The 26,292-nt window shown below is 34.1% G+C and overlaps 1 protein-coding gene across 1 annotated transcript in view; it reads left to right on the top strand.

The window, feature by feature from the left end:
• The window catches only part of CDH9 (cadherin 9), a 123,245-nt gene that overhangs the window by 29,199 nt on the left and 67,754 nt on the right, over positions 1-26,292 (top strand). Inside the window, exon 2 of the mRNA XM_067730436.1 lies at positions 13,805-14,081. Coding sequence (XP_067586537.1) covers positions 13,854-14,081 — 228 coding nt within the window. The 5' untranslated portion in view covers positions 13,805-13,853. The remainder of the gene's footprint in view (positions 1-13,804; positions 14,082-26,292) is intronic.

The raw sequence follows: 26,292 nt of genomic DNA, 5'->3' as shown, positions 1-26,292 counted from the left end.
AAAACCTGGGTCTCATTGTTAAAATGATCTTTGGGCTATCAATTTCCACAGCCAGTAAACTGGCTAAGAATTTTTTTTCAACTGTCAAGGAGTCATACGGCCTTCTTCAGCTGTGGTCAGAGAGATCAATGAATATGAAAGAATTCCAGAAGGTGAAGAGCTACAAAGAACAGTGGACAAGGGAGACCCTCTCAGGAACCAGACTTGAAGAATAAGGTCTAATTATGGCCTAATTCTCCACTGCCAGGATAGTAGGATATGCAAACCTGATTTCAAAATTGCCATGGATTTCAGAAGAAAAGCATTATGTTTATATTGCCCCTGTCTCAACCTATTTGTTGCATGTGTGGGGAATAGATATACTATTTTAGTTCATAGGTCTCAGGTCATGTGACACTTCATCTAGACTTGATGTACAGACTACTGCACGCTATCCCCTTTGTACAATCCCTCAATTTGAACTTCATGACAAGTCTGCATGTGACCTGTGAGTTGTATTTTGGTATATTTTTCTCCAGGAGGAAGAATCAGCCTTATATTTGGTAGCTAGGGCTTTAATTATAATGATCATCCTTGTTATTTGCCAAATATTTCTGAGTGTTTTGTAGGAAGGTACTTCACCAATACCTTTGAAGTTAGACAAAGCAACCTGATTTGGTCAATGAAAAGTTAATGGAATTGACCAAATGCCAAAGTTATTTTTTTCCTGCCTTGGCAAAGGTAGAAGCAGAGATTGGAGCATGTCTCCCTCAGCCTGAAATTCTGATAAAGATGAGGTAGAACGACCTTCACTAGCTGACCTATGATAAACTTGCTGTGTGTGTGAGAAATATACATTATTGTTTTAATATAATGTTATCACTGTATTAACTAACCCATTCAAACTAGTATAGTCAGGCATTATTCTATTTATTTTATGTGTATCAAGCAGTTTAACTCAAAACACTAAAAAAGGCAACAATACAACAGGCACATCAAGGCAACCAGGGAACCAATGATTAAATAACACGTTCAGGGTCACCTAGCTAGGACTTGAAAGAGCCAGAGGTCATGCTTCAAACAGTGACCTGTAAGAATCCGAATCTTAATATTTGAACAGTTTTCAAGGCTGACTCTACAGAAAAATGAAATCATGACAGATATTAGAACATTTGCAAATGTATTCGTCACTAAGAGAGATTGTAGCATCTTCTAGGAATTAAAAGCTAGACCATTTGATTTTTTGAACATTTAGAGACCACTTGAATGGTAAAAGACAGTCTATATTTGTTCATAAAAGCACTGCAATATATTAATTACATAGTGAAGGTTATGGTTTCAATCCAATGGTCAACTTCCAGTCCCCATAGTTTTGATCACTTGGTTTGATGTCACTACCTCCTCCTTCATACACTTTCCTCTCTGGGCTACAAGAACCCTCTCCACGCACCACTCCTTCAGTTGCTCTGTCCTGCTTCTCCTATACTCTCTCCCTCACTTACTTCTATCAGATAGACACAACTGAAACAAACCAGGCACTCTATTGCTGTAGGACCCTTGATCTAGCTTTTACTATGACTGAAAGAACATCCCCCACATATCTAATTGGATGGCTCCCCTTTCTTCAAGTATTTACTCAATGCTTTCTCAATGAGACCAACCTGGGATTTCACTTCCCTTCCCCTGCCCAGCCCCTATATTCACATCCCACCGTATTGCTCTAAGTTTTTTTTTCAATAGCACTGAATACTTTCTACTATATGTTTTTCATATTTATTGTGTTTATTGTATAGTGTTTCTCTTTCTGCATGTTTTGTTTGTATCCCAAGCACCTGAAGTGTGCTATATGCCTGGCAATAGTAGGCACCAGACAAATATTTGAAGAATAGGTGAATGGCTCCCTTCTAACAGACCCAATGCTCATTCGGACCATATAGATAATCTTAGGTAATTCTCTAGAATCAGACTGAGACTTGGATTTGAGTACAGGTGATTGACTGAAAACGTGCTTCTCAGGAGGAAACTGTAAATAGGGAATGAATCAGGAGAGAGAAAGTGGAAGAAAACACCCTAGTTTAGTGGTTCTCATCAGTCCAGAAAAATTCTCAGAAGAAGGGAGAGGCTATAGGCACTTAGCAGGCAAACCTCAGAGCAGCTGGCTGGTAAGTAGGTTAACATGGTAAATGAGATCAGCATGGAACACAATAGAGTCTACTACTACAGATTCCAGATTAGCACTTAGGGTAAACCAGGGATGTGCTTATGCCTGTAAAATGGTTAATGTAATAGTTACAACCCTCTCAAATCTCATTATAGTTTTCTAGGCAAATGCATAATGTTTTATTGCACAGTAATAGAATATAATTATATAACGACCTAATCAATAGGTTACTTTGAAGGAAAGGAAGACTTTAATTATGTGTCATGGATGTACTATATTTCAAATTCTTTTTATACACATGATTTTATTTAATTATTATATCTCCTGTTAAGGTAAGCTTATGATTCCCATTCTAGATATGATGAAAATAAAGTCTAGTTAATAAACTCACCTAAGCTCATTAAAACAGTGACACACTCAGGATATTAACCCCTATCCCTCTCTCCGTATTTACTGTTCATTCCACTCTTCTGCCTACATCTACAATGTCAACGTAAATACATTTTTTTTTCAAATTTTAAGTCCCTTTTATTTTGAAACATGGAGTCCATAAATTTAAACTGAGAAACATTACATTAATATCTGTACTAATCTCTAATTGAAGTTTAACATATCCCCAAATTATGTTTATGGGTATCCATCTACAGAAGTTTTGGAACTAATCAGATCTGCTACTAGGTCTTGTTATTTATTGCATTACTTAAGAAGCATAGGTATTATTTTATAACAACCAGTTTCTAAAAATAATTTGATAGCTATATTTTAATAAAATTGATTTCCTTTTTAATACTATATATCTTATTTCTTAATTCATGCATTAAAAATATTATTCTGTCATCAGACTGACAGAAAGATTCATGAAACAAAAAAGTTAAAATTCTTGTTTAAAATCCATAATACTCTCTTGATTTTTGATAATAATATTAACTTGTCATCTGTACTGTGGTAATTATTATAAATGCTTGCATATTTGTTTTGTAATTTGCCCTTTCATAGCTATTTAATTTACCCTCCTCTCCTCGGTACTGCCAAGCACATCCTACAACCCACCCACTTGTTCCCATGCTCTCCTGCTCCACCCTAAGACATAAGCTGGCCAACAGTTTGGTCTGAACTATTGCTTTCTAGAGCTAACTCAGGAAAAAAGCTATGTCAAATCAAATACAGTTTTAAATATGGACAATTTTTAGCACTATGTGCTCTCTGTTAAATGAGAAACAGTGTAGGCTGATGCATGTGGGACATTCATTAACTTGCATCTGACAGGCTCTGATGCTCATTTTTGACACTGAAAGCTGACATGAAACCACAGGTAGAAAATCCATTTACACCTTTCTCCACTGATTAAAAATTTGAAATATAAATTTTTCTTTCATTTTCCTGATAGATTAAGTATTATTCAATAAATGACTTATAATGTCAGTAACCTATTCAGGAATGTGGCATAAACACTCTCTTGTTATAAATGTACAACACATTCCTAGAATATAAACTCCTTAAAGAAACTGCTATTCTGTTCAACTAGAAAAATGTCTAGAAAAAGAGTAGGCACTTTATATATATCTGGTGAAAGAATTACTACGTGGATTTTTTTGTTGACTTCATGATATGTCCTCATATTACATACAAATTGCATGATTTATTTACCTTTTTCCTAGTCTTAGACATTTAGTTCATTTTTACATTTTCCCCAGTGTTTCTGTCAGGATATTTTCAGGAAACAGATGACATACTGAATGATTGGGAAGGACTTAATGGAGAGTGTGGTCAGGGTTAAAGGGATGGTGTAGTGTTTTAGGGGTGTGTGTGTGTGTGTGTGTGTGTGTGTGTGTTAAACACTGCTTCACTGCTTCTGGCACTATAAGATGCTACTGCCTCATCTTGTACATTTCCTGCTCTAGTCCTAGAATCAGACATTTCTCCAAGGAGCCCTGGTTCCTTTAATTAGAAAATGGTATTAGAAACAAAGATCTGGATGCTAGGTGAGTTCACTGGTACTGGATGGTATTGCTGCTAGCTCATCTCAGCTAACAGAGCAAGGAATACATATGTGTGTAGACTACCTTGTACGTATACACATATCTATAAATATTTCAATATATAGCCATCTGTAATTATATTAAAGTACATGAGTTTTCATTGACTTCTCCAACTCTAATCCATTACCACATGGATCAGGCTGTCTTCCTCCCCTTGCTTATCTGTAAATTCTCACAACAGCAGCAAGAAATGTAACTCCCAATATCTGTCATCCATTTACTTATTCAATTTCAGTATAAATGTAGAACAGCATAATTGTTAACCTATATCCTCAGAAGAAACAACTTTATTAACTAGAATGCAGTACATACATGTAATTTCTTTCCATTTAGTCTTAGAGACTTGACTCATTTCCAGAGTTATTTAGGGCAGTACCTTTCCCTCCTCCTCATTTCACTCAGGTTGTGTCATACAATTTTAAAGTTAGATTATCTTGTAAGTAGTCTGCATTCCTTCTTGGACCTCACCTCTCCAGTCCCCAATTCCTAAATGATTTTTTCTTTTAATGTGCATATATTAAAGTTTATTCTGTGCTGTAACACTGTATGGGTTTTGGCAAATGTATAATGTCATATAACCAGTATCATACAGAATTCACTGCTTTAAAGTTCATCTTTGTTCACCTATTCATCCCTACTATCTTCCTCTCAAACCACTGCAACCACTGATCTTTCTATTGTCTCTATACTTTTGCCTTTTCAAGATTGTCATAGTGTTTGAATCATTATCTAGCTTTATCGAACTTGAAATATGCATTTTAGTTTTTCACTTAGCACTATGCATTTTAGTTTCCTCGTTTTTGTGTGTGTGTGACTTGATAGCTCATTTCTTTTTATCACTGAATAATATTATATAGGTATACCACAATTTGTTTACCCATTGATCTACATTTTGTGCTAGTCTGAGCCTACTGATAAGCAATGTCGTGGCTAGACAAGTCCTTGTGTTTCTTATCATTGCAAAACACCCTCAGCAATAACCATCAGAAAACTCTGGGGAAAAAAACCCGAAGGTTTATTACTCACAACTCCTGGAAAGCACATGGCACACCTAGGAGCACACATGTAGGTCTTGGGGAGGAGGAGCTGGAGAGAGAGACAGAGAGAGAGAGAGCGCGATAACTAGTGCATGGGTCTGGGGTTCTATTTTTACTGGGGTCGAGAGTGGGGGCCTAGGGTTTCTCACTCTTTATTGGTGAATTTAAAAAGTAAGAGCAGAAATTTAAGGTGCAGGAAGAGAAAAACAAGTGGCTCACAGACTACGAGAAGTGTTGAGACTGGGAAACTTTAACTTCTGTACTAGCTTAATTATTTTTTCCTGTGGAAAGCCTTCTCTTTATCTGATTTCCTACATCTTCATAGACTCTCTGTTGTGCTTTGTTTTTTCCATCAGATGAAAGTGTAACTGCATGTGCTTACGCTAATAAAATGGTGTGCAGTCCCCCTAGTTTTATTATAGCCCAATTTCATGCTGCATATTATGTCATTTTGCCACACCAACTTGAAAAACTTTTTGTCCAGTTTCCAGAGTTTCAGAACACACAGACTAAAAATATCCCCATTTGTGATAATATCAAATTCCACTTGTTCCCTACATCAATAATGCCTTGATAGCCAACCTTCTTAAAGAAATTGTGAACATAGCTCTCTCCTAATAGTTTTTCCATCGCTGACCCTAAGATGATTCACTTATAAGGTATATCTCCAAATTAAAATATGTCCAAAATAATACCCCCTAATGTGTCCCATTTTTTCTTTGTCCTGTTGTATTATAGGGGGTGCCTTAATTGAATAGATATAGTAGTATCTTGGCCAACTACAAAGGGGGCATCTTTGTAATAGAGGGTCTTAGGGAAGTTTTGACCCCTTGATTCCCATTCAGGGGACTGATACTGGGAAAAAACCTGCTTTGCCTAACTCTTTTTGTTTGAAAGTGATATGTTTTCCATAAATCATAGAGAATCATCCACCATTATTTATTGTTTAATCTAGCTCCACTTTTCTTACAGTGTTTATTTTTCTCAGTTGCTGGCAATAAGTTGTTTACATGTCTTTATATTCTATAATCTTATATGTATATATTTATATTCTGTTATGTATAATGTTATTATTGTTATTTTGGTAGGATATTGGCAAAACCTGTTGTAGAGCTTCTCTGCTGACACCGGTTTACACTCTCAGATTTCTGGAGAAGACCTTAAGCTAAATTTTTGAAGTTTAGTTTAGTGGTGGAAACTATTAAGGATGCTTATAGAAAGCTGGCAGCTCATATTTATTCCATTAATGTCTGTTTTTCTTGAAATAGTTTTATCACATTTAGTTAGATAAAGATAGAATCCCAAATTATAATGTGATAATAATTGGACATGAAATTCTTCCAAAAATATCAGTAAATTATTTTAGCAAACTTATATATAAATTAAATAAATATAACAAAAAATGATCAATTTCATATATATACACATATATTTATATAATAAATGTAAGAATTATCAATTACTATGAAAAATAGATATGTTAAAACATACATCCCTAAATAGTTCCTTGATTACAAGACTTAAAAGACTTGTAATTTTGGTGTCTGTTCATATTCACAGAATTGATTCTTTGTATATGTGTCATTTAACTAGCTGAAATTTCAGACTTATCTCACCAAACAGTATAAAAAAATACAATAGTGTGTTGGAAAGATCAAACAACATATGTATGCCTTTTGTCAAATCCACAAAATAACTGCGTAATCACAAATAGCTTTCTTATCTCTCCAAACCTTATATATCTCATCTGGAAAAGGATTCAGAAAATATGCCTATAGCCCAGAAGTTATTTTTTTTTTGATAAATACGTTAATGTATGTGGAAGTACTTTGTTGACTACAAATCTTAAAGTGATAATATATTAAAATCAATCACATACACATGTTTTGTATGTACATTTTATCTGAGAAACTTTGCCTGAAAAACATGATTGGGATAATGAAAATTCTTTATCTGAGTTTAAACTATAGTGATAAGAAATAATGATATAATTCAATTTTGGATGTGGATTTTATATGCTGAACATCCTATTTAATTACAGTAATTTACATTTTTTCTTGGTTCACAAATAGCCAACAGTCATTTTTCACAAATGCAATTGAAATATAATTAAGAGAACAAGGGAATTATAATAAAATAATTTTCAGTTTTTAAAGTTAACAAGATTCAAGTGAATTCCCTGATTACAAAATCAAAATTAAACCAAACTTAAAATATTACACTTCATAATGCATCCGATGGTATTTATTTATCAACAAAACATGTGATTAAAATGCAGAGCATTTAAGGCTGATAGAGATAATTAACCATAGAAAAAATTAGTAATCAGCTTGTTGCTATTGAATTAATAAAGGATATGAAGAATTTTTAATAAACCCTATGGGATAAGAGCTTGCTAACTTTAAAAACAAATGCAACAAAAATCCTTTATAATGTGCACTTTTGTCTAAGAGCTGAGGAATGTATAGGTGTTAAATTGGCCCGGGAGGGATACACTAATTTTTCCTAAAGGTGAAAGAATTATGCCTAGAATTATGAGGAAAATGAAGGTATTTAATAAAAGGGCTTCACTGTTAAAACACTGTATAATTTATACCAATCACTTTGTGAAGTTCATACTTAATCCCATGTTATGCGAACTTTTATGATTATTACTCTTACTTCACTGCAGACTGTATTTCATTTGTTAGAAAAAACACCAGAACTCTTTTAAAAGGCACATTTCCTCCCAGTTAAACTCTTTCCATATCTCTAACAGCTTGCTTTTGCAACTGAATACTGTCAATCTCATATGTGATCCCAGGCTCAAATTAGGATTATCCATTTTAGGCATGAATCAACTAACCAATTAATTTTACAAATACATTTTTAATTACCTATGGCATGTCAATAATTGTTTCATGTAGGACACAGTGATTTACAAAATATCTCACCACCATACAAGTTACATTATAACTAAAGGAAACAGTCAACAAACATAATCCACTAAATGAAAGGTATAATTAAAATCACTGTAAATTATATGAAGGAAATAAATGGATGGTATGAAAGAAATCAGTAGAGACTGAAGTTGGGTAAGCTCTTTTTGAAAATGTTGTTATGGAAGACTTTGCAAGAAAGCAAAATATGATATAGAAACTGAAAATAATGAGGAGTTGACTATGGATGAGCCAGGTAAGATTGTTCAAGGTCAGAGTATAAGTAAGGCAAAAAACTTTATCTGGGCAAGCACGTAAAGCTCCTGAAGGCGGCTTCCAGGTGGGTGAATACGGAGGAATATTACTTAACAGCAGTACAATTAATATCAGGAGCACTGACATCAGTCTGACAGAATTCAAATCCTGGATGCCTTCCACTTTCCCACAGGTGCCTGCCATTCTGTGATTTTAGCAAGTTACTTCAACTCCAGTTTACCCCTCTTTCTAATATGGTCATACGTTCCTTATAATATTGTTACAAGGAGTGTTAAAGAAACGGTGTCTGAAAAAAGACTTAGCACAGTGCCTACAACACAGAAGGCAAGTTAGAATAAATGTTGGTTGCCAGCATCACAGATGTTAGTAAGCTATTTCTAGAGTAGTAGAGCCCAAGTGCAAGGGAGTGCCTAGATTTAATTTTCAATCTTTCTGTTGCTATTTATATGAACTTGTGCAGTCATTTAACCTCTCTGTGCCTCAGTTTCCTTATAATAATATGAGGGATATGAAGGATTATAAAAGGATCTATTTTAAAAGGTTGCCATAAATATATAAATTAAATTACATAAAATGAGTAGACCAGTGGATCACTGTGCTTCCTATTGTTAATTATCTGAAATGTTAGTAGTAGCAGTATAAAAATGACTTCATTTTGACCAAAAACAAGAAGAAAAATGATTCTTTATTTTTCTAATAGATTTTCTTTTCCCCTGATATAAATGACACTCAAAAATAACTCAATCAGGCTTCCCTGGTGGCACAGTGGTCGGGAGTCCGCCTGCCGATGCAGGGGACACGGGTTCGTGCCCCGGTCCAGGAAGATCCCACATGCCGCGGAGCGGCTGGGCCCGTGAGCCATGGCCGCTGAGCCTGCGCGTCCGGAGCCTGTGCTCCGCAACGGGAGAGGCCACAGCAGTGAGAGGCCCGCGTACCGCAAAAAAAATAAATAAAATAAAAAATAATCATCTACCTAGTTCACAAACTAATAATCTAGGAGTTATATTTTATTTCTCCTTTATTTAATCCTTTATAATCAATACATGAGAAAGTAGTATTTCCTTTTCTGAATATTGACTATGAAGATCTTACTCTGGTCTTAGGTCTGGTTCCTCAGAAACAGACCTTGAGGCAAGGATTTGGGTGCCAGTGATAGGTTAACAGATTGCTTCTAGGTCAGGAAGTGAGGGAGAGAGTGCGAAAGCAAGACAGGAAGAAGAATCCAAGTGAGAGTATAATTTCAGTCAGTTCCAGCCTCAGCATGAATCTTTTTTTCTTTTTTTTAATAAATTTATTTATTTATTTTATTTTTGGCTGCATTGAGTCTTCGTTGCTGCACGTAGGCTTTCTCTAGTTGTGGAGAGCAGGGGCTACTCTTCGTTGCCGTGCACGGGCTTCTCATTGTGGTGGCTTCTCTTGTTGAGGAGCATGGGCTTTAGGTGTTCAGGCTTCAGTATTTGTGGCACACGCCCTCAGCAGTTGTGGCTCGTGGGCTCTAGAGTGCAGGCTCAGTAGTTGTGGTACACGGGCTTAGTTGCTCTGCGGCATGTGGGATCTTCCCGGACCAGGGATCAAATCCATGTCCCCTGCATTGGCAGGCGGATTCTCAATCACTGTGTCACCAGGGAAGCCCAGCATGATTCTTTAGGGGAGCTCTGGGATGCAAATAACATGTTGGTTTTAATACTTCTGTACCTGTTAGACAATGGCTCAGGGATTCCAAGGGAGACAACTGTAAACTTGCAGGCATTTAGGCTCTCTGTGCCTGTGAGCAAAGTGGCTCCAGTAGCCAAGGGAAGGCCTTCAAAGAGTTGCAGGTGCAGGCCATTAGAAGCAAAGCATACAAAAATTGTAGTGCATGCAGTGTGTGTGTGTGTGTGTGTGTGTGTGTGTGTGTGTGTGTGTGTGTGTGTGTGTGTGTGTGTGTGTGTGTGTTGCCCATATTAAAGAATCAAAGGAAACCTGAGTAGAATAACAGTGTCCACTTCAAACTTCTCTATGAGCCATCATCATCTCTCTCTGCCCTGCAGTGATGACTTTAACTGTCTCCCCCTTAACCAAAGCCTTTCCTATCCTCTAACCTATTTTCTGATCTGTAGCCAGATTGATCTTTTCTAAACATGGCATGTTAAAGTCTTCCAACTGCTTGCACTGGAAACGAAAACAAATTTCTTACTATAGCTTATAGTGGCCTATGGGATCCTGGTCTCTGCCTAAGTCTCTGGCTCCATCTAATATACAGCTAAACTTTTCGCTTAAAGGCTTACATTCTACCCAAAGTGGACATCATAGAACAGGCCACAGGAAATGAAGAATGCTCTTCAATTTCTCTTGCAAGTGTCATCAGCAAGGACGATGGCCAAAGGAAATTTCCCAGTGGGAAGAAACCAGGTTACCCAGTGTAGTCAACTAAGGAATTTGTTGTATTTCATCAAAGTGAATTAACAGTTATTCTTGAGATTCTCTGGCTGCTCATTTTCTACTGCACCATCCCTGATCAATAAAATGCAGGCATATTCTAATCTACTGGTCATTAGATATTACTTTTCCATTACACTTTTGTAAGCATTATTTGACATTGTAGTGTTCTGACATTTATTTCAGAGTTTTACAGGTTGTGGTTAAATTTACCAGTTTCCAGTAGTTTACAGGATTGGTAATAGCCACATAAAGTTGACGGAAATAATCAATAAACAATCTAAAATAAGGATGTTGATGGAAAAATCAATAAACAATCTATAATAAGAATAAAAAGAGTTTTATTTGGGCCAAGCTGAGGACTTTAGCCCGAAAGACATAGATTCAAGAACTTGAATTGTGTTCCGCCAGACTATGAAATGAAGGAGGCTTACAAGGGCAAAAACCTTTATACATTAAAAAATTACATAAGCTGTTTGTCAAGAATTAGAATTGGAGCTATCAAGAACAACAATCCTTGTTAATCAAGGATTGGTTGGGGTCCAAAATGGTTGCATAATTTCAAGGAGAGACCTTGAGATCATAATGTTGCAGCTGCTAGGAGATGTTGTTTAGAGAATGCGGGTGGTGTCCTTGAGTCTGATACAGTTTAGGAAATTCAAGTTCTCAGTGACGCAGGAAAGTGTCTAAAACCATGTCCTCAATGGCCACGCATCTCCAGTTTGGATGACTGAACCACAATTACTCCATTTTGGTTTTTAAATGCCCTCTTTTCTTAAATGGTTAAAGCAGATGTACAATGCATGCTCAATAAGCCATGGATACACTCTTTTAATTAGCATAAAGTTCAAGTTAAACAATGTATAAGCCAGAATGACTTCCTCATACCTCAATATGTGAAAATTTCTCCCATCAAAAATAATTATCATTGCCCAAGATTTCAGAGTAAAAGACAATAATGTGACTTTGATTTCTCTCATTCCGAATGAGAGATTTGTGGCCACATATGTGTATTTTGTTAAGTAAGAACATTTTTTTTAATAATAGGTATGGAAACTAGGGTACATATAGCTGGACAAGCTAATAGCTCTGTACCAATAGCAAGCATCCATTATTTACTCTGTTATGTTGGTGATAGATTAATACATATATATGACTATATTGGAAGCAAACATGGCTGATAATGGCGATGATGATGTTGCTAATGAAAACACTAACATGTTGAGAATTTGTATGCTAGCACTATGCTAATGTACTATAAGCTACATGTATTATCTTATGTAAAAAATATTGTTTAAAGCTGTGGATCTAAAAACTAGCTCCAACACTTACTATCTGTATGACCTTTGTCAAATTACTTAAATTCCTCACACCTCAGTTTTCTCACAGGTATATGCTGCTGTAAAAATTAAATAAATCTTTGTGTTACAAATAACTATGACTTTGTGATAAAAGTTCAAGTAAAATTAATAACAATACCTTGTGAATCAGGTATTGATTATTCTCTTTTTATACAAGAAGTAGTTGAAACATAATGATGTGAGTAAATATCCAAAAGTCTCAGATAATAAGGGATAAAGCCAAGCTAGATGCTTATATTTGACCTTTATGACTTGATAACTGCAACTGAATCCACAGATACATGGTCCAGCATTGGACATCTGGCCTTAGCCATGTAAATTAGAGTCCATTTCCAGAATTTTTTAAACTCAAGACAGAAAAGACTATCAGTTGCTTTCTGGATTGGATGATGTTAAATCTGAACTTCATGTATTTGTATATTTCATCAGGTTGAGAAGGCTTAGGTCAAAGCCAGAGAGAAGAGAGAGAGAGAGAGAGAGAGAGCTCAAGTACTCAAGCCCCTAATTCTAGTTTTCATAAGCAGGAAATGCCCAGTTGCTTCTATACTCCTTTCATTCTTTCCTTTCCACAACTTGATATTATAATCCAATGAATTCTTTTTTTTTTTGCCTACACTAGTTGGAGATGGGTTTTTATTGCTTATCAAATCATTAACATCAGCAGCAATATCTCACATCTTCTAGATTAAATCCCTTACTAATTAAACAAATTTACTAATAAATAAAATTAAATTTGAAATACCCAATGAATTATTTTTACTTCAAGAAGAATCAACTTACTATCTCAATAGAAAAACATTGTTTATTTCAAAATTCTGGATCAATTATCCCATAGGTAAGACCTCATATCTAATTTTGCAATACCAATTTTGTGTGCTCTGTTATTTTTATTATTTTAGGAAATATATGTGATGTTGTTTTTAATTATAAGGTAAAATGTTCCTGAACATGAGGAGAGCATGTTCTCCTCAGTCTCAAATAAATTTGAGTGACTTACTCAACTGATTTTTGGGAAAAAATGTTATTGATTGTAAAGGATCAACGTGGTACAGTGCTAGGTAATGCTAGACACAATCCAAAGTATATTTGGTATCATTTAATTTGCCCTGAGGCAACATCTCAACGTATTAGAGAAGAATAAGGAGGAGGAGAAGAAGAGGAAGAGGTGGAGAACAGCTTGCAAAAGTTGGTAGATTGTTAACAGAAAACAGTGTTCTTATTCATATATATGTATATATTAATAAATATTCTACTTTTATTAGTCTTGAGGACTTTAGGAACACTTGATATGATCTTTGGTGTATTTTGGAACTTATCTTTTCAAAATAATGAATATTTAAATTACTAATATATTCACATTTACATGCTGTAATACAGTGGTAGTAAAGTCAGCTGTTAAATTCCTATTTAATTTATTTGTATTATATATGTCTCCCTACTTATCTGTATGATATGAGTTTTTAATGACAGTTCACTGATGTAACATGGAAAAATAATGTATTAATGATATATTATTTATAACATTTAAATAACATTCAGAAAAGTTTTATAGTTTACAAGTTATGTGAAAATGAAACACAACCTAATAAACCATTTTTCTCACGCTACTTTTCAGGGGAAACAGACAGTACACTGAATTTGATTTCCTGCTGAAGCCGCAGATAATGAGGACTTATCACTGCCTACCACTATTCATCTGGACCTATATGTTTCATACAATTGATGCTATCCCATTTCAAGAAAAAGCTAACAGTGATTTACCAAGTGAAAGGATAGTGGGTCTGACACAAGATGATGGTAAAACGCTACATCGCACCAAGCGTGGCTGGATGTGGAATCAATTCTTCTTGTTGGAAGAGTACACAGGTACAGACACACAATATGTAGGCAAGGTAAGAATTTTTATATAAGTCTAGAAGCTGAAAGTGATAGTTATTTTTTACAGCAGCTTTCCACATCACTAATGATTATTTTAAAATATTTGACAAATGGCGATGTGCAGAAGGCATCATGTAAATTCTTTCGGTAGGTTAGCGTGGGGAATGTGATTTATTCAGGTAGTTAGTTTAGGTCAGTAACCATAGTAAGCCTCAAAATAAAAAAACTAATTTGTGGACTTAATTCCTTATTAATCAGCTAGATATGATTTAATATTATGCGTGTGCACCTAAATGATTAAAAAAAACTTTCTTTGAAATTTAAAGTTATGGGTAAATAATAACTGTGTTATATGAAGCAAAGCAAAATGCAATTGCAATATACCAAAAGTTAACAAAACGTATTGGTCTTTGCTGATGAATAATTTATCAAAAAAGTTAAATTAAAATGTCATTAAGATTTCTTAACTCCAAATTTCTGATATTTTCTAGGATTGTGGAGGGAGCTGGGTCTGTAGGTAGGAAGTGCTAGTAAAAAATTAAAAATTGCACGTGGATAAATCCAAGGTGGTGGGATTACATATGGCCAAAGAAACACAAATATACATGCGTACACACACGCACACATCTACACAAATGTTAGTCTAATGGGATGAAGTCAGACCACTACTATGAAACACCCAAACATGCTGAGATGTTTTTACACACAGCATGGGATGTGAATCTGTGTTAAACTCTCTTGTACAAATTCACCGTGGGTGGAGCACAAATCTGGGATGATCAATTTGCTTTCAGTGTCAGGGTGTACCAAAGGACCAAGAGGATGAATTATCAGGATTTTTTATAAGGAAATACTGTAGAATATTTTATGTCATTTCAGATGTTTGCAATATAAGAGAGAAAAGTCAGAAGTGTTGAAATGAAGAGCAATTTTTTGTTTTCACAATAATGCAAACTGAAGTTTACTAAGTCTGTTTTCTATAATAAGGGACACCTTTGGTTCTTACTCAGGAAGATTACAAAGTAATAACAATTGCCATGTAGTTTCACAGTAATTTGAACAGACACATGTGACTGAATTACTTGGGCAGAATAGTAATACTGCTCAAGAGAAGAATTAAATTTAACAAGAAGCATAGCAAAGTCTCCTACTATTCTGTTAGAGAAACTTCATATGCAATTGATTTTTTACACATTAGATCTAGATCTTGAAAAATCCATAGCTATCATGGATTAATAATCGATTGCTCACATGTCTATAATTATTGAGAACTGAGCAGATTTAAGTATTTTAATATCTGGTTGTTAAAACATATTTATTACATGAAGAGATAAATTTACAGAGATAGTATTTATTAATTCTAAAGGAAACAGTATTCATACAATAATTCTGAAATATCAACTTAATTGACCAATACATTTTAGTTAAAAGATATGTATTTTTAAAAAATTATTTGGCCACTTCACGCGTCACGTGGGATCTTAGTTCCCTGACCAGGGATCAAACCCGCGCCCCCCCTGCTTTGGAAGCACAGAATCTTAACCACTGGACCACGAGGGAAGTCCCAGAGGTATGTATTTGTACTTGATTTGCTAAGTGCAATTGTCGAACTGCCTATAAATAGTCACCATCTAAATTCAATAAGGTATCTTTTTTACAGAATTAGCTCTCATTTTTTCATAGTTTTAATTCCAAAACGTTTACTATTCCATAGCTGAAATTATCCAAAGTATAATCATAGAATTCTGAACTGGAAGAGAATTCTAACATTCATGAAACTCTTGGTTACAACTGGATAGTACTGGTGTAGGTGTTAACTAAAATGATGGGAAACAGAAACACCAGTTGCCAAATCGTTAGGAATCTGGTTTATATTTGATTATCAAATGGTGGGATGACTCTCTCTCTTGAACTTTCATATGTTGATGTGTGCACTAAATATGGATATTTTCCCCAAGCATATATAAAATGATGTTCTTGGATAAGCGATTTTCTCTTAGGCTTTTAGAGAATGGCAGTATGATTTGTACAGAGATAGAAATAAAGTCTGAAATTTCCTGAAGGATATTTAATAAGTTTTTATAGCACATTATAGTGTTTTTCAGAATCTAAATAAATGATCTTTATAAAGGTTTTAGAATGTCATTATTTATGGTGCAGTACATGTACCAGCTGCTTCTGATTTATGGGCACACTGTACCCCAAAACGCTCTTTACAGTTTCATTGTTTAAAACTAAGAACATATGAGAAAAATATTAAGCATTAAGGCTAGGTGCTCAGGACAGTCTACAAAAGCTTATTTCATACTGAATTCTACAAAATCTACTTTTACAATAGAGTGCTATCATTTCATTCTTACTGCCAATCCTCTCGCTGCCAGTACTGTAATACCACATCTCTGCACCATTGCATCAGCACACTAAATATAGTCTTTTCACTTGACTTTATTTAGTTTTTAATTCTCAAAAATATATTATACACTGTTTCTTGAATGATATCAATCTCTTGGACAAAATGTATATAGAAAAATAACCTAAATTTACTTAGGTAGATTTCAGAGTTCAGTATCATTGTGTATTCCTGCCTATGTTCTATATTCCTATAATTAAGTAGCCTTGGCTCCTAAAACAGTGAAAGCTTTCCTTTTCCAAATACTTGACCTCTATCTGATCATGTTCACAGGCACTTTTCCACAGAGTATCTAACATCCTTTTCCATAATCTCATCTCTTCTCTGCTTTAAGTCCTACATCAAGTATATCCTCCTACATTAAGCCCATCTTCATTCTCCCCAGCTAGAATTTCCTGTCAAAGTTATGAAATCATCTATCAAAACCTTATTTATGGCACAATTTTAATTATCTTGGTCTAGTAATTTATCTCCTAGAATCTGTGACATTTGGGATTTGAATCAGTGTTAGATTTAAGGTTTTTTTCTTATTTTCTCAAAATATTTGACATATTTACTCAAAATTAATATTCAGTTGATATCTCAATAGATCTTTACTGAGTATTTATTAATCTGGGTCCTGAGAGATCGACACTATAAAGCACAGAAAGAGCAAAATTAAAAGAAATATATTTCCTGTTCCTGACACGTTACACCAAAGTTGATTCCCTTTCTATATTTCTGTTATACTTGAGGGCCCTAATTGTAACCAAGCCCCTCCCATTTTGCTCTAGGACCTCAAAACAGCACATACAGTTTAGAATCATTTCACTCCAAAATAACTACCACAAGTATTTAGAATTAAAAGTTAAATAAGTTCTGATGGAATTAGGAATTATAACTACTTCTAGGAAAATTTTCATTTAAAATATATTAGTGAGCATATTTTTTCTGGAATATAAGTAAAAAAACATTCAAAAAATATTAGAATGTGGTAGAAAATGTTTATTAGTATGATTCCCAATTATATGTGTGACGTTTCCTGATATCTTCTACCGATTTCGCTGCTTTTGAACTGTTTCTAATACTCCAACATTCTCTTCCTCTACTTCCAAACTTTCAGAGGATCAAATGCACCCTTACATACTCATCAGTGTTAAAAAAGGAAGAAAATAAAAGAAAAAAGAAAGAAATAGAAGTAGTAGATTCTTCAGGAGGGTACAGGGAGAGCGATAGGGGAAAGTATTTAAGCACAAGCATCATTATTATTAGTAGTAGTAATTATCATTATTATCATTATAATAAAAGGAATTTGTGCTACCTACAAAAAAACAGGTCTAGAAAATTAAAAATTAATTAAAAAAATCAAAGATAACTATAAGCATACCACCAAGACAAGGTAAATTGTTTACATATTTCTACTTATTTACTAGTTGTATTTTCTAAACATTCTTGATTTTCTATTGTTTATGAATATTTTATTTTGCCTTTCTCATTCGATGTTGTTTTTGGATATTGTTAAAATGTCAATATTAGCCATGTCATATTATGTCGTATACATAATCATAATCATTTAAAAAATTTCCAAATGTTCTATTTAGACTGTCTGGTTTTATACATGCGTGTGCACACGCACACACACATACACACACACACACATCTCTCTGTGATAAAAATTTTGTATCTGATAATTTTTAGTGTGTTTTAAACTATCTTTAGGATGAATTGGGAGACTGGGGTTGACATATATACACTAATATGTATAAAATGGATAACTAATAAGAACCTGCTGTATAAAAAAATAAAATAGAATTCAAAAATTCAAAAAAATTATCTTTATTTAGGATAAATTATTGAAAGTGAATTTCGCAGAATCAAAGATATGAATGAGTTTAAAGTTCTGGATGTATATTAGTCAACTGCATTTCAGAAAATTTATATGACTTCTCTTTCAACAACATAGGATATTTGTATGTTGGATATTTATTTGTAAATTTATCACTGTATTTTAATATGGATGTTAACCCTGTGCATTACTGTTCAATTAGCTTGAAAAACTGAACACCTACAATGTGGGACACTACGCTGAGTCCTAAAAATAGGAGTCAGTAAGATGAACTGGTCCTTATATTCGAAAGAGATAGAAATAGCTTATTGTAGATAGGAAATTCTCTATCTATAATAAGCTAAATGCTATTATTGCTGGCCTGCTAGGAGAAAGACCCAATAGAAGTCTCAATTTAGGGGAAAGATGACACATTGTTTTTCTTATCCAATGGACTGAATTCCTAATACCTAAACTTTCACCTAAACTGGAATCATTCTCTAAATTAATAATGTTTGTTTATTCATTAATTTAGGAACTGCCATATTTCCCTGTTCCAGTGAACACAGACATTTTTACCAGATAATCACAAATATTCAAACTTTCCTCGTGCAAACATTTTGTAATTTGTCCACAATAAATCCTAATAACTCACGTTAAGGGTCTTATAGCTATGATGGTGGTGTTCATGGGAAAGGTGTTAGAAAGTTATTCTAAAAATTGTCTAGCCTTCTTTACACTGATTTAAATTATAAAGTAATTGTGGTCACTCTAGATATGCTATTAAATTTATAATTAGTGGAATTTCCTCAGTAAATATTCTGTTTCTCAGCCAGAATTTCCTAGTGATGTGATTGCTATAAATCATCATAGTTAGAACTATAAACTAAAAATTAGAGGCAAAAACAAGGGTTCAAGGTTAATGAATAAGTAACTTGGCAAATCTAAGGGGAAAGAGGCCTTCTTCTCCTACAGTGCGAAGTGATATGTTTGTTATTTTGTGAAGTTTCAACTCCCTCAGTGCTTTCTAACAACAAAAGGTTTTTTGAAATTAAAATTACATTCTCTCCCAGTGTATATTCTATTTTTCCTCTATGAATACAATCAAGATTTGTTGCTATTGTGTGTTATTGGTTTTAGAAAAAAACTTCATTTTAAAAACTATTTTGGTAAATGTGTCTTAATACTTGAAAAAATTGTGCATTGCTTAGTTACAGAGTATAGTATTCTGCAATCTTAGGTAAAGATGATGACGGTATTTTTCAGTTCTCTGTCATTATAATTTGTGTATCTCCTTTGTCCAATTCTTACTGTTAGAAGAATATTAAACAGTTCCATTTAAAAAGTTATCTTCTTACGTTTGTCGATTTTTTCATTTATTTCTATGCAAGTATTAGGTGTATGGCCAATTATCTTTTATGTTTCTGATTAATTGATGTTTCATCATTATGAAACATCACCTTTATCTCTGATAATACTACTTGCCTGAAGTTTACTTTGCCTGATCCAAATTTATCCATGCCAACTCACTTATGTTTGTGTTTTTGTTGTTTATCTTTTTCCATGCTTTTGTTTTCAGTCTTTCTGTGTAATTATAGTAAAAATGCAGCTCTTATAAACAGCTCAGAGTTGGTTTACGCTTTTTTATCCAGTCTGATAATATTTAACATTTAATTGGAATGTTAAGTCCATTCATATAAAATGCAATTATTGATATACTTGGATTCGAGTCTGCCATTTTCTTATTTTCTTTTGTCCCATTTCTTTTCATACCTTTGTTTCTGCTTTCCTACCATCTTTTTTGTTAATTGCATATTTTTCAATATCTGAATTTATGTCCTTTATAATTCATCCTTAACCTATTATACTGTGAAGTGAATTAATATTATATATTTTATAATTGTTTATAACATGTTTACAATTATTACAGTAATCTTTCAACAATATAATTTCTCTTGCCTGTAGGACTTCATTCTATTTTTGTCATATATTTTCCTTCTGTATATATTATAAAGTGCATCATACATTGCTAATGTTTATTATTTAGGCATTTTATTATTTATTTAAAAGCAAAAAATTAAAAAAAAATATGTTATATTACATGATTACCACTTCCAGTCATGCTTTTCATTCTTTCATGTAGATCTTAATTTCTGTATGCTATCATTTCCCTTCAAACTGAAGACTTCCTTTAGCATCACTTGTAGTGTGAATTTGCTGGAAGCAAATTTTCTTACCTCTTTTTAATCTGAAAATATCACTATTTGACTTTTAATTTTGAAAAATATTTTAATTGGTTATAGAAATATATACTGATTTGACAGTTCTTATTTACTTTTTCCTTTCAGCACTTTAAATTTTTGTTACATTGCATTGTGGATTCTAGTACTTTTAATAAGTCAGTCATTATTCTTACCATTGTTGCTCTGTATATAATTAGTATTTGTCTCTGGTTGCTTTTAAAGTTCTCAGTAGTTTGTCTTAGCAAGTATCTTACTTTGATACCAAATGTGTTTTATTAATCCTGCTTGGTATTCACTGGCCTTCTTAGACCAGCAGATCTTTCTGCACCAAATTTTAAAATGTACGATCATTTTATTTTTGTGGCCAGTTCTACAAAATTAATAAACAGCATGGACATGTAGATTTAAACCACTCAAACACCAGAATGACCAAGAGTAAAATGCCAGAAAATCCCAAGTGAATGTGATATGAACAAGCTGGAACTCTCAATGAATTCTAGTTGAACTATGAATGCTAGAAACATTAAAGGAGACCAAAATGGAGAAATACAATATGCTTAGGGATTAGAAGATTAAAAAATAATCTAAAGATTAAATGCCATCATAATCAATATCCCCATGTATTTCTTTTAACTTTATTTAGAATTAATTTCAAACATTCTGAGGGGCATTCAAATTGTACAAAGAACTATACAGCATTCAGCAAGATTTACCAATTATCAACATCTCACCCATTTTGTTTTATCACTCTTTTTATTTATACAGATTTTATATTGTGGCTGAACCATTTCAGTTTTGTCATTACTTCTAGGACTTGTCTCTTTCTGAGCTCTATAGGAGTAGTTGCAAACCCACAATAACTCGGCAAGATTGAACTCTAATTTCTGTTTCTTGATGATGAAATTCACAACTCCTTAGCCTTCTTGCTGACATTTTCTACTAAGTTTCTTGGAGTTGGATATTGTGCATGTGAAGTTTAGATATCAACTTGGAGATGTTAACAGAGACCTGAGGGTTCCATTCTCTGTGACCCTCTCCTCCCTAAGATTGTGCTCTCCAGTTTCTATCTACCCTGGCAAACCCAAGCTCCAATCAGTGTCTCCTCAGCCCAGTAATACTGCTTCTTCCTGCTTGGGCTCTAATTATATGTTCCTAACTGTATCAGGAAAGTACCCTTAGAGGAAAAGTCTGGTAATGATATTAGGCCACAAAAATTTAACTCAAGGTCATAGGCTTTGCAACACCACCTCTTTTGATTGGTGTTTCGTGTCATCAAGCAGTTTTGTCTGTCTGTATATCCTTTATTTGGGTCATGCTTCCATAATTATTCTCAGTGGATTTATTTGTCCAGTGAAATTACCTGTGAGGATAAAAACCTAAACGTCAAGACTGCTTTTGAGAAATCACATCATGATGTGACTATGCACATTTCATGAACCAGTAAGGCTTATTACAATATTGTAAGATTTAAAAATGTTTCAAATGTGCTAAGTCAAAATAAGCTCTATTTTTTCCCCAAAGGTATACTTATTATTTCTGTTTCATGGTTTATTATATCAGGTAGGACTTTCAGAGTGTTTTATATCATAAGTGGTAGTGAGAATTAGTTCCTTACTGTGATATGTTACTCTAAACAATACGATCCTTGGTATTTTAAGGTTCTCTGGCATGTTAAGAAACATGATGGTGCACTGTTTTCTTCCTGACAAAGAACTCAGACCTTCAAATGGAAATTTGCTGTGGCCATTTGTAAATGTTTTCTATTCACTTCTTGTCTGGACCAGCAAGCCTATTTTAGAGTCACATTTCTGCTTTTCCATTCCTATCTCAAATGCCCACTGAGAACAATGATAGATGTCCCTTCTTTCCAGGGCAGTTTTGAACACCACCACTCAATCTACCAGTACATCAGTGAGAGCATGAGGGCAGAAGTCAGGTGTCACTAGTTAGCCTGCTTCTTTTGAACTATCTACTCTTCTACTATGTACATAATGGGGTTATATAAAATAAACATAAAGAGCATTTCATAAAAATACTTCCATTATATCCATTCAGACTGGCTTATTCTTTGAAAATATAGATTATTCCCCCTAGTTCAGTGTCTGGCATTTATTAGCACTCAATTCAATGTTGAAAGTAATCTAGGTTTTTGAACACAAGAGTGTGATGTTATCATCACTATTATAATCACTGCACTGATTAAGCACAAGATAGAACTGAAAATGAACAGGCGGATGTCTTCCAAACTCATTAAACTGCTTTAATGGAGTTTTGCAAAAGGAAAGAAATATCACATATCGTGATGTTATACGTATTAATTTTCATAAGTACAAAAATCATTATTTTGCTCATTAAAGATGGCCTTTCTTTAACATCAAGACGATTTTAACAAAATGGAGCAGAAGAGGGAAAAACTGTCTTAAAATATATTATGCAAAATAAGTTGGTAAAATTGAGCCACATTAAATATTATAAGCAATACATGTTACTTTGTTAATTTGTAATGAGATTTAAAAAGTAAAGATGCATTATAAACACTGTTTTAACCTTAAATTCATTCATGATATTAAAGCAGAGAATGAAATCACAGTACAAAAATGAAAGTCCATACAAAGAAATATTTATTGACACGTTTCTGAAGATATATTACGCTAGAGACACACACTCAAATCAGTGAAACTTCTTGCTGTTGGTTTTGTTGTTAGAATTACTTGAAAAGCCTTGGTCATGGAAGGAGGTGAAATTGGATATTGTTTTACAGTTATATGTTTGTGATGAATTTAAACTCAGTCTCAAATGTATATCAATAGTTAATATGATTTGCACTGCTAATCTTCAAGGAAACTTTGAAGTAAAGAATACAAACAAAAATAGAGGCTATAAAGGTGACTGCAAGCTAAAGTACAAAAGCAAGTGATATAATTATGTAATCAGATATCTAGCAGGACTTTCCACAGGCTACACTGAACTTAGTAACTTAGGTTTTCCAACTTCTTAGGCCATTAACTGAAGTCATAGTAGAGAACTAATATGGAAAGCACATCGAGTAACTAATTTTAAAGCCCCATCTCATTATTAGGTATCACTTCAATGATAAAAATATAAACTTTTTTTAACTTAAAAATTTTTTTAACATCTTTATTGTAGTATAATTGCTTTACAATGTTGTGTTAGCTTCTGCTGTATAACAAAGTGAATCAGCTATATGTATACATATATCTCCATATCCCCTCCCTCTTGCATCTCCGTCCCACCCTCCCTATCCCACCCCTCTGGGTGGTCACAAAGCAACGAGTTGATCGCCCTGTGCTATGTAGCTGCTTCCCACTAGCCATCTGTTTTACATTTGGTAGTGTATATATGTCAAAGCTACTCTCTCACTTCATCCCAGCTTACCCTTCCCCCTCCCCATGTCCTCAAGACCATTCTCTACGTCTGTGTCTTTATTCCTGTTCTGCCACTAGGTACCTCAGAAACTTTTTTTTTTTTTAAGATTCCATATATATGTATTAGCATACGGTATTTGTTTTTCCCTTTCTGACTTACTTCACTCTGTATGGCAGACTCTAGGTCCATCCACCAAACTACAAATAACTCAATTTCATTTCTTTTTATGGCTGAGTAATATTCCATTGTATATACGTAACACATCTTCTTTATCCATTCATCTATTGATGGACACATAGGTTGCTTCCATGTTCTGGCTATTGTAAACAGAGCTGCAATGAACATTGTGTGACATGACTCTTTTTGAATTATGGTCTTCTCAGGGTATATGCCCAGTAGTGGGATTGCTGGGTCATATGGTAGTAATATTTTTAGTTTTTTAAGAAGTCTCCATACTGTTCTCCATGGTGGCTGTATCAACTTACATTCCCACTAACAGTGCAAGAGAGTTCTCTTTTCTCCACACCCTCTCTAGCATTTATTGTTTCTAGATTTTCTGACGATGGCCATTCTGACTGGTGTGAGGTGATACCTCATTGTAGTTTTGATTTGCCTTTCTCTGATGATTCGTGATGTTGAGCATCCTTTCATGTGTTTGTTGGCAATCTGTATATCTTCTTTGGAGAAACGTCTATTTAGGTCTTCGGCCCATTTTCGGATTGGGTTGTTTGTTTTTTGATATTGAGCTGCATGAGCTGCTTGTATATTTTGGAGATTAACCCTTTGTCAGTTGCTTCATTTGCAAATATTTTCTCCCATTCTGAGGGCTGTCTTTTCGTCTTTTTAATGGCTTCCTTTTCTGTGCAAAAGCTTTTAAGTTTCATTAGGTTCCATTTGTTTATTTCTGTTTTTATTTCCATTTCTCTAGGAGGTGGGTCAAAAAGGATCTTACTGTGATTTATGACAAAGAGTGTTCTTCCTATGTTTTCCTCTAAGAGTTTTACAGTGTCCGGTCTTACATTTAGGTCTTTAATTCATTTTGAGTTTATATTTGTATACAGTGTTAGGGAGTGTTCTAGTTTCATTTTTTACATGTAGCTGTCCAGTTTTCCCAGCACCACTTACTGAAGAGACTGTATTTTCTCCATTGTATATCCTTGCCTCCTTTGTCATAGATTAGTTGACAATAGGTGCATGGGTTTATCTCTGGACTTCCTATCCTGTTCCATTGATCTATATTTCTGTGTTTGTGCCAGCACCATATTGTCTTGATTACTGTAGCTTTGTACTATAGTCTGAAGTCAGGGAGTCTGATTCTTCCAGCTCTGTTTTTTTCCCTCAATTTTGCTTTGGCTATTTGCGGTCTTTTGTGTCTCATACAAATTTTAAGAGTTTTTGTCCTACCTCTGTAAAAAATGCTACTGGTAATTTGATAGGGGTTGCATTTAACCTGTAGATTGCTTTGGATAGTATAGTCACTTTGACAGTAATGAGTCTTCCAATCCAAAAACATGGTATATCCCTCCATCTGTTGTGTTACCTTTGATTTCTTTCATCAGTGTCTTATAGTTTTCTGAGTACAGGTCTTTTACCTCCTTAGGTAGTTTTATTCCTAGGTATTTTATTCTTTTTGTTGCAGTAGTGAATGGGATTGTTTCCTTAATTTCTCTTTCTGATATTTTGTTGTTAGTGTATAGGAATGCAAGAGATTTCTGTGCATTAATTTTGTATCCTGCAACTTTACCAAATTCACTGATTAGCTCTAGTAGTTTTCTGGTGGCATCTTTAGGATTATGTATGTATAGTATCATGTCATCTGCAAACAATGACAGTTTTACTTCTTTTCCAATTTGTACTCATTTCATTTCTTTTTCTTCTCTGATTGCCGTGGCTAGGATTTCCAAAACTATGTTGAAAAATAGTGGCGAGAGCGGTCATCTTTGTCTTATTCCTGATCTTAGAGGAATGCTTTCAGTTTTTCACCACTGAGAATGATGTTTGCTGTGGGTTTGTCCTATATGGCCTTTATTATGTTGAGGTATGGTCCCTCTACGCCCACTTTCTGGAGAGTTTTTATCATAAGTGGATGCTAATTTTTTTCAAAGGCTTTTTCTGCATCTATTAAGACGATCATATGGTTTTTATTCTTCAATTTGTTAATATGGTGTATCACATTGATTGATTTGCATATGTTGAAGAATCCTTGCATCCCTGGGATAAATCCCACTTGATCATGGTGTATGATCCTTTTATGTTGGATTCTGTTAGTATTTTGTTCAGAATTTTTGCATCTATGTTTTTCAGTGATATTGGTCTGTAATTTTCTTTTTTTGTAATATCTATGTCTGGTTTTGGTATCAGGGTGATGGTGGCCTCGTGGA

The sequence above is a fragment of the Pseudorca crassidens genome, chromosome 3 (assembly GCF_039906515.1).
Source record: "Pseudorca crassidens isolate mPseCra1 chromosome 3, mPseCra1.hap1, whole genome shotgun sequence".
In the NCBI taxonomy this organism is placed as follows: Eukaryota; Metazoa; Chordata; class Mammalia; order Artiodactyla; family Delphinidae; genus Pseudorca; species Pseudorca crassidens.
This window is presented reverse-complemented; position numbering and strand designations above follow the sequence as displayed.